The 9,848-nt window shown below is 36.5% G+C and overlaps 1 protein-coding gene across 8 annotated transcripts in view; it reads left to right on the top strand.

Annotated features, from left to right (window-relative positions):
* Positions 1-9,848, top strand: part of MAST2 (microtubule associated serine/threonine kinase 2) — a 217,343-nt gene that overhangs the window by 116,228 nt on the left and 91,267 nt on the right. For 4 of the 8 annotated variants that reach the window (XM_019628006.1, XM_019628000.1, XM_019627999.1 and 1 more), the window contains one exon: positions 8,032-8,226. The exons of 3 other annotated variants lie outside the window; for them this stretch is intronic. In XM_019628006.1, coding sequence (XP_019483551.1) covers positions 8,032-8,226 — 195 coding nt within the window. Of the gene's footprint in view, positions 1-4,872; positions 5,131-8,031; positions 8,227-9,848 lie in introns of those variants that run through there. One more of the 8 variants, XM_019628004.1, reaches the window with a different exon arrangement.

A 9,848-nucleotide genomic window follows, 5' to 3' on the forward strand; every position in this document is an offset into this window, starting at 1 on the left:
TGTTGTCTGACAATATAATTTATAGGTTTTCAGTCTTTTGAAATTTCTCGAAGCTTCTTTTATGGCCTAGCATATAGTCTTTCTTGATGCATGTGCACTGTGTGTTTGATTAGCTGCCCTAAACTCTAACATGTGCTTCCTCAGTTTAGAATTGCTGTGTTTTGCTTGAACTCTAGCTCTCTCTGCCACTGTAAGAAAATTGTTCCCAGCTCTCTAACTGGGACAATTGGAATGACTCAGCACTTGAGTTTCTCTTCTTTCTGGGTTTGCATTCTTGCTTTGCCTTTTCCTAGGGCCTGAAAATTGTTGCCTCAAACATTTTGTCTAGTTTTATGGTGGTTTGTAGCAAAATGGTTGATTTTGTTTCACTAACTTTGTCATGCTTGCAGGTGAAAGTTTGATCATTTTAATGTTCAAAATTGAGGTTTTTTTTGTTTTATTCTTTAGTTCTCTCAAGTCAAATCAAAATTTTTTGCATCAAGTGTAAAGCTAATTAAATTCTCATTCATTTCTACCTCCTGATTTTCTTCTTAGGTAATTCAATATGTATAACATTTAGTTGTTTAATATGACTTTGTCCATGTTATAATCTAAAGAACTGAGTAATATTTACTTTTTTAAAAAGCTAGGTGTGATTTTTTTCTTTCTTTGCCAGTTAAATTAGTAATTTCATTTAAGTCTTTATCCTTGCTAGTGACTATTTTTTCATTATTTTAAAATCCATCTTATATGTTCAGCTATTTTAGTATCAAATTTCAAAATCATTTACATTAAATCTGTACATTTTCCATTGTTTTCTGTGATTATTTTACCATTAAACCATTTTACCATTAAAAATCTTTGTATTTGGCTAAATATTGGATAGATAGTATTACTTTATGAACAATCATACAAGCATTCTTTATTGGCATTTACATGGCTTCTATGAATACTATGACTTATTTATTCAGTTTTTTCTTCACTGCTGATAAGTGTATATGTGCTTTCTGTCTGCATGTGAAATCCTTTCATTTTCATTAGATTTTTTTTTTCAAATTTAAGCAGACCAACTTATTTGTAAATTTGCTATTTCTTTTTTCTCTCCTAAGCTCTACTTTCTTATTTTTCTATCTCTGTCATAATCACAGCTTGTACTCATTTATAATGGTCTATAGGGTTTAAAAATAAAATGTAATTGTATTCAGGTTTGAATATATTTTTATCAAAAATATAAAGTAAGTGTAAAAAGTTGAAAATTTTGGTGCTTACAAGTTATTTTTCTATTTAAATATTTAAAATTATATTAAATAACTAAATTTAATAATTTTATGATTTCTAGCTAGATACATCTAAGTATTTGTTTTTATAAAAACAAATTGTAATTTTAGCATTAATTGTTGAACTATTAGTATAAAAAATTGGTCTCCATCCTTAACATGTTTTGGCTAACCCTGCACATAAATACATTTACTAGTAATATGAATTCCTTAATTCTGCAAAATGTTCCTCAGCTGTCATGTGCTCTCATGAATATTGAGCTAAATTTAAATATTTTTAGAACCATGAATTAGAACAGAAACAAATCAAGTAAATGGATGTTTGGCTCTTCTTGGAAACAATACTTGTATTAGCCAAGAAATCTATTACATTCATATTATCTGAGAGGAAGGGTTTGACAGGCCAATTAATTTGTCTTTTTGCTTACTTCTAAGACCTGGTGCTGCTCAAATACTTTATAATCTCAGGCGGAGTTCTCGCTAAAGTTTGCACTTTCACAATCCATAAACAGCAATCTCACATGGTTGCCTTTTTAAAAAACATATATAAAGAAAGATGTGGAGAAGCGTTTCCTGGGGTCTAACAATGTAAGTCACAAGAATGGACTTTTAGATTTCCACTTTGCCAAAGCAGAACACCAGATCACAAGTGACAAAGGCCACCTCATTTCTTTAATGAATTTATTTTTTGTGTTTGTGTTATTTTGCAGAATCTCTAAAATGAGAGGTCCATGGCAGAGGCCTTTCTTGCCTGGCTCTAAGGGTGGTAATACAGTCAACAAATAGTTGTTGTGTGAATGAATAAGAAAAGGTGGATGTTTCGTTTTCTATACTGAAAATTGTTGAGTGCTGTCTTCAGTCCCAGGGAAATGTTAAGCTTTCCTAGTGTTGACAAAGCCACAGGAATATTGGCACAAATGGATTCCAAAGCCAGTAAGTTTAAAGATAGAGCTCTGTGTGGGGATGTGTTAAACCCTCGTGGTAAGAGTGATACCTTCTTTGGATCAGACGAAGAACATAAGATATGACTCTCATTCTCTAAAAATCAAACAAATATTTTCTGACTTTAGCATTATTTAAGGAGCTCTGTGCTCTCCCTCCTCTCCCAATTTATTATTGCAGAGCAGGCTAGAGAGAAATCCGTTTGCTATTATCAGAACCTTCTACTGAAAGGTATGATAGCACAGTGACTTATAACATTGCTTCTAGAGATTAGTTCAGTTCACTAACTTAGCTGAAAACAGGGTTTAAAAAAAAATGGGAATAATAATAGCACAATGATATCATAGGGCTATGATAAAGACTACCTGGGTATTACATGTAGAGTGTTTAGTAAGTACTTATAAATATTGGTTGCTGTTGTGTCATTGTTGTTGTTACTTGGCAGCCTGGGCTTGGATATTAGAGAATTGGAGAACACTGAGTAGAAACTTAGGGCCCTGCCTTAACTGTATGGCCTCGGCTTGGAATGGAGATAGATAGACTTCGACTGGTCTCTTAGTTGTGGGAGTGTGGACTTTTGTGAATGACCCTGATATCATCATGAGACTTTCCCAGAGTGGGGCTCAGTACTTGTTAAGAGGCGCTCAATTTCTTTTTCTTTTTTTTAAGATTTTATTGGGGAGTTGGGGTAGGGAACAGCGTTGGGGAATCGGGGAAGGGGAACAGACAAGTTGCTGTCCTTTTGTTCTTCAGTCTAGTTGTGGAGGACGTCGCTTCACAGCAGCCCAGCTCCAGGTCGAGCTGTTGTTCACCATCTTAGCTGTAGAGGGCGCAGCGTCACTGGCCCATGTGGGATCCGAACCAGCTGCCCTGGTGCTCAGAGCTCATGCTCCCGAGCCAGCTCTTAACCAACAAGCCACTCGGCCGGCCCAGAGGTGCTCAATTTCTGAGAGAGCATTTCCATTTTCATTAGGACTTGTAGAGAACAGGGGATTCTGAAATAGGTGCTGTGAGAGGTTAGTGATTGGGCTAGTACATGGAGAGGAAAAGTGAGTGTCTTGTAGCTACTGGTGGAGTAAGTTTGCTTGGGTAATTAGAACAGTGATTTTCAAATTTTTTAGATTATGATCTTCAATAATAAATAGATTTTACATTGTAACCCATCATACGTGTTTGCCCTTGTATATACAGAGGTTGCCAAAAAAATCTGTACACATTTTAAGAAAGGAAAAAACTGTATTAAAATTGTAATATTCAATATATACCAATAACAAGATAAATACAAGTCACGTTTGACTTTTGCAGTTAGAAGAGGTGCTCAAAGTGGTTACCACCAGTGTAATTTTAGTACAGTTTTTTTCTTTCTGAAAATGTGTATACATTTTTAGTAATAGATGTCACAAACACAAATTTCATAAAACAATTTTTACCTTTACTATGTGTGAAGCACTCTGATATTTTCTTTTATATTTCATTCTATTTCCCTTGTGAGAAAATGTTGGTCTTGACTTCCTAAATAGATTTCATGACTTACTAAAGAGCTGTGACCTGTAGTGGAAAAAGCACTGGTTGGAGTATGAATTAATCCTTTGCACGTTACCCTAGAAAAACAATTTGACATAGTTTGTCATTTAGATGAATGAGAGGACCCCATCAGAGTTGGCATATGTGCTGGAGCAGGGGACCATGGCTTTTGCTTCCTCGGCTCCCTTAGCTGTCTTGTGTTTAGCTCCACTTGATCACTTGGCTTTCTTCAGATCAGGCTGTTTTTGTCAGATGGTTTCTTATGTATTTGGGCTTATCTCTTCCTTTAGATTGAGAGCTTGCTCCAGGAGGGCAAGATCTGTAATAATAGCTAATAGTTCTATAGCACTTCCTCTGTGCTAGGCACTTTTTTGTTTCACATATATTAATCTTCACCACAACCTATATATTAGGTACCTTACTTATTGTCGTTCTACAGATGAGGAAACCAAAGCGTATAGAAGTTAAGTAGTTTACTCTTAAGAGTCCGTCTGCAGCTTACCTCAATGTCTTGTGTAACATCTATCATATAAATGATTTCATTAATAAATACTGAATGAAATGAAACTAAATAGTTTCTGGGCTTATTTTCTTAACTTTCCTTCAGGCTTTTCTCACCACAAGGTTATTCAAGTGATTGTAGAGTAGTAGAAATTGAATAAAAAATGGCGTTGAATTTTGTCTAAAGAAAAGGGGTACAGAGTTTACTTAAATGGATCAAATAATTTAATATGAATAATGACTTTGCTTTAAGCCCTTACATTAAGCCTGTCATCTTCCACAGGCCTGGGTTTGAGAGTGAATAATATTGCAGAAATGCCCACATATCCTTAGCTCATTAATTTAATGATTTGGGATCCTTAATGTACTGTCTTCCAATCCCCTACCCGCTGCAACAAATGTTCTAGCCTGACCCATGCCTCCTGAGTTAATAGTATTTCTGTCACAGGGTGAGTTTTCAAGTTGGTATGTATAGTTTCTGCCAGAGTGTTTGTGCTGCCAGGACTCAGGCTTGGAGGCTGCAACTGACTTGTGGGGGAGGGAGTTTGGTGCTTGTTACTGGGGAGGAACAAGGTGCTCTCTGGGGCTCTGATTTGTTACAGGCTGAGTGTGAATGATGTCAGGCAGATTAGAGGACAGCTGATTCCTTTGGGATCTGGGACTCCTCACTCACTCACTGCTGCTTCCTGGGCTGTTAGGTCTTTGGGGAGGTTGAAGAAGAGGGCTTTCATTTTTCTCTTTAAGTTTGGGAGGCCTTTGTAAGTTTCCTTTGGCTTATAGACTGCATACCCCTTGTGTGAGAGAACTTCCTGCCAAGACTCCAGTGTGAGAGGGCAAAAGCTTGAGTAGCCAGGAAAATGATGAAACGGAGGAGAGAGAGACTGGGAGCACCATGCCTGCGGATTCAGTAAGGAGGCTGGGGGCTCTGAGTGGAAACTGGCAGTTATCAGGAAAAGAGCTAATGCCAACTAACACACCTTCATTTACTTGGATAAAGACTCTGGTTTTGTGGTGTCTGTCAGGAAGAGGGCTGAGCTGGCTTCATAAATTCAAGGTCAAAACAGTGGTCCTTGGCAGGGACATAATAGGGTTTTTAATTTTGAAAATTGAGTTAGATGTCATTTTAGGGGTTCTTAGGTACTTGGGGAATTGGGTTAACAATGAGAAGCGATCATTTTTTTTCCTGCCTGGAAAGCAAATGTTTAAAGTTAGTGTCAAAGCTGTATATACAAGCCCCATGAACATGAGAAAAATGGAAACGAAAGCATCTTCTTTGACTAGAGAGGGAGGGTATTGTATTTCTGCCCCTGGCCTGTCAGCTCAGGACCTCTGATCTGCCCTTGCAGATCCAAGCCTGAGTCCTTTAGGGTGTGACCTGAATTTTATTTCTATGTTTGCCAATAATAGAAATAGACTTAGGTGAGCATTTCAAAACGGGAACAGAAGAAGCCATCCACTTCAGGGTAGCTTTTCCAAGAGCTGCTCAGGCTTATTTAATGACGAGGTGCTAAGTGACTTGATCAGGAAATTAGGGAACCAAGGGAAGACATGTCCTAGAATCCATTCCACCTCAGTGATCTGTCTTGAACTGACAGGGCGTAACTCACAGGGCAGAGGAAGTGACTGCCCTTTTCTTCTGAATGTTAGTGCTTTCACAGAGACAGCATGGCATACTCAAACGCAGAGACTTCTTCAGTGGGCTTACTTTGGGTCATTAACCTTCCATGTCTGTGGATGCTCATGGATTGAATTAATTATTTTACCAGACCTTGGAAAATCAGACTTATATGAAGTATATAAGTGGAAGGATTGGCATACAGTTGACCCTTGAACACATGGGTTTGAACTGCGCAGGTCCACTTATACATGGTTTTTTTTTTCAGTAAATTCTGTAAATGTATTTTCCTTATGATTTTCTTAATGAGATTTTCTTTTCTCTAGCTTACTTTATTGCAAGAATACGATATGTAATACATTTACAAAATACTCGTATGTGTTAATCAACTATGTTACTGGGAAGACTTCCTACTGGCCAGCAGTAGGTTATTAGTTAAATTTTGGGGGAGTCAAAGTTACACATGGATTTTTGACTGCACAGGGGGTTGGCGCTCCTAACCCCACATTGTTTGAGGGTCAACTGTACTTTTAAAAAGGTTTATTCCCATACTAAGACTAAAAAGTTAAAGGCTATTAAAAAGAAGCTTCATCAACAAAGGTGTCATTTAAAGTAAAGATGACTTGTTAGCAAAATTGAAAAATTTTTAATTGAGTTTGTAGTTTAAGAAAACATAAGTGGTTAAAAATCATGCTCTCCAAATGTTGGTGCACTGGTATTGGTAATCATTGTATCTGTTTTAGTGACTTTGAATTTAGATTAGGAAATTTTTCTTGAGGAGCTAGTAAATAATTTGTAAATCACTTTAACTTTTCAAACAATCCTTTTTAGACTCTAGCTTCAGTGTATAACTTGATTGCAGAGTGGTAATTAGGAGCAAAGGGATAATGAGATTTGGTTTTCATAGATTTTTATAATCTTAATTCATCAAAATGGCCAAAGCATCATTTTATGTGATAAGATTTAAGTCTCCAAAATTTTGTATAAGCAATATTATTCAGGTTAACAAGAACGAAATGTCTTATTGTATGTTCTAATTAGCTCTAGCTTATATATACCAGGGAGCTTATTTTTGAAATAGTTCTCTAGAAAATTGGAAATTCTCAAAAGTGAGAAACTAATCACAAATTAATATTTTTACTTCTTATAATATTAAAAAATATGTTGAGTTTATGGAAATTTGGGCATGCCTATAATTTTAAATAGTTTTCTGCCCTCTGCTTTCCTATTGTATTATATCCTCATATTGTGTACTTATCTGAGAAAGGTGCTGAAACCAGCTAGAGGGATAATATATATGAAGGTAAAGATTTCCTTTGAATATATGTAATTAAACACAAATGGAATGTCACATATCAATATCCAAACAGTCAGCAATAACAATACAGAAAACTAACATTTTACATCAGGTGCTTATGTGATACTTAAGTTTTGTTTTGTTTTTTAATCTTGGAAATAAATATTCTAGTTTAATATGGTATTTGTATAGAAAGCCATGCCACTACTGTATATAGCACATTAAATGCTGTGAGCCTGTCAGTTATTTTTCATCATCTGTGACATATCTATCAATGATCAACAAAGTAGAAATCTATATTTACCATCTGTCTGTTTTCAGTCTAATGATCTTATTTACTTAATAAGACTTTCATTAGGACTTCACACATAAGAGATGGTTAGATTGTTTTTAGGGGGAAAAAGTAACCTGGAAAACTAAAGTTTAAGTAGAAGCAAAGTTTATTATACAGAGTTAAGTGACATTATTTGGTATACTCATTAGGCAAAAGTTAGCTAAATAAGTTGTTATTGTGGATATAATCTAACGACATAAACTATTGAGAATGTTTTATGGACATAAATATTTCTCTACGAAGTTTTAGTCATTGAACACAAACTATTACCTATTGTTTGCTAGTTGATAAATTATAGTAAATTTGCAATATTTTCCCAGAATCCAATTCTAAATACTTTGAATACCCAAAGTGTAAATTTTTGGTTTAAATTCTGTGGATTAAGTTTTAGTCTCAACGGTCATCCGTGCCAACATTGGCACTGAGGTATGATATTTGAGAATGATTTTTGACCACTTACTTTTCTTAAGCCTGTTGCCTAAATTAACCCATTTTGAAGATGTTTCTTTTTTAGTAAAAATGACCACTGACCTTGTTTTTTTCTACTATGGTACCTTGTCAGAATCTCCTCTCTTTGCCGAGGATCTGAAGTAAACCAGCACATGTTTTCACCCACATCGGCTCCAGTCCTATCCCTCATTAAAGTCCCATATAGTGCTGACTGTGCTCTGGCTGCTTCTCCTCTTGCGTTTTTCATGAACCCACAAGCCCATAGCAGTCCTGGCAGTCCCTGTTCCAGCCGCCCACTGCAGTGGAGGTAAGGAAACTTGCTGTGGTGTGAATGTGAGCCTGGGTGATTGCTTCTGGCCCAATAGGTAAAATCCAAACCTTTCTCCTTAATATTGGGGAGAAACTGAGTAAAAGTCATGATCCTGTCACAGTGAAGAATAAAAGAAATTTCACAAATTGCTGCTGCATCAAAATTTCGGGAGAAAGTAGGATATCTGTTAGTAGGTAGATAGTTGTGTGCCCATCCTGACTGTGACCACCCCATAGGAGAAGCATAGCATGACAGAATGCTGGAACTGTAAATTAAATAGTTCAGTTGCCACATTTTACACAACAGGAAAATTTGATTCCAAAACAGGTTTAGTGATTTGTTAAGATTGCTGAAAATATCCCTCTGCCCATTTCTTTCTGCCTCTCTGTTCATGTATTAAGCATTATTTGAGTACATTCTATGTGCTAGGCACTGTTTTAGGTATGGAGGACAAAACAGTGAACACAAAGAGATAAAGTCCATGCCCTCAGGGAGCTTAGATTCTAATGGAGGAAGACAAGTTAATGAGTAAATATATAACAGATGGACATAAGTGATACTGAGAAAATTTAGTAGGATAAGGGAAGGAGGGCTTGTCATTTTATATAAGATGGTCAAAGAGGTCCTCAATGATAAGTTGACATATGAGCAAAAACCTAAAGGAAGTCACGGAGCCAGAATAGAGGTATCTGAAAGAGGAGTGTCTTAGACAGAGGCAACAGTAAGTGGTAAAGGCCTGATCTAAGAGTTGCTTCATGTGTTCTTTGTGCAGCAAAGTCCAGTGAAGCTGGTGTGGACTAAGTTAGGAGGGAAACAGTGGGAAATGAGGTCTGAGATGTAGTGGGGGGCCAGAGGAAGGAGAACTTTAAAGCTATTATAAGGATTTTTTATTTTATGCGTAGTGAGATGAGGAGCCATTAAAGGGTTAAAGCAGAAGAAGTCATGATCTGACTTAGATCAAAGGGTCACTGGCTATTGGTAGAAGGCTACTGGAATAATCTAGGTAAGAGACAGTAGTTGTTTGAACACATGTGGTGCGAGTAGTAATAAGTGGTCAGATTTGGGGGTGTATTTTAAAGGTAGAATTAGTAGGATTTGTTGATGGATTTAGATGCAGAGTTGGAGAAAAAGACAAGGACTGAAGATTTTGGGCTGAACAATTAGAAAGTTGGAATTACCATTAACTGAGACTGGGAAAATGCAAACGATAGCTAATTAGATGTTCAGTTCGAGAAATGAGACCTGACAATTAAGTTCGCGAACTTGTCACAACAATGTTGCTAACCTTTTTTTGATACCAGAGGGATTATTTATTATGAATTTATACCAATTGGACGAACAATTAACCAAGTTTACTATTTGGAAGTGCTGAAAAGGCTGCATGAAAAAGTTAGATGACCTGAACTTTTCACCAATGATTCATGGCACTTGGATCACGATAATCCACCAGCTCACACGGCGCTGTCTGTGAGGGAGTTTTTAGCCAGTAAACAAATAACTGTATTGGAACACCCTCCCTCCTCACCCGATCTGGCCTCTAATGACTTCTTTCTTTACCTGAAGATAAAGGAAATATTGAAAGGAAGACATTTTGATGACATTCAGGACATCAAGGGTAA

The sequence above is a fragment of the Hipposideros armiger genome, unplaced genomic scaffold (genome assembly GCF_001890085.2).
Source record: "Hipposideros armiger isolate ML-2016 unplaced genomic scaffold, ASM189008v1 scaffold_743, whole genome shotgun sequence".
Taxonomy (NCBI): domain Eukaryota; kingdom Metazoa; phylum Chordata; class Mammalia; order Chiroptera; family Hipposideridae; genus Hipposideros; species Hipposideros armiger.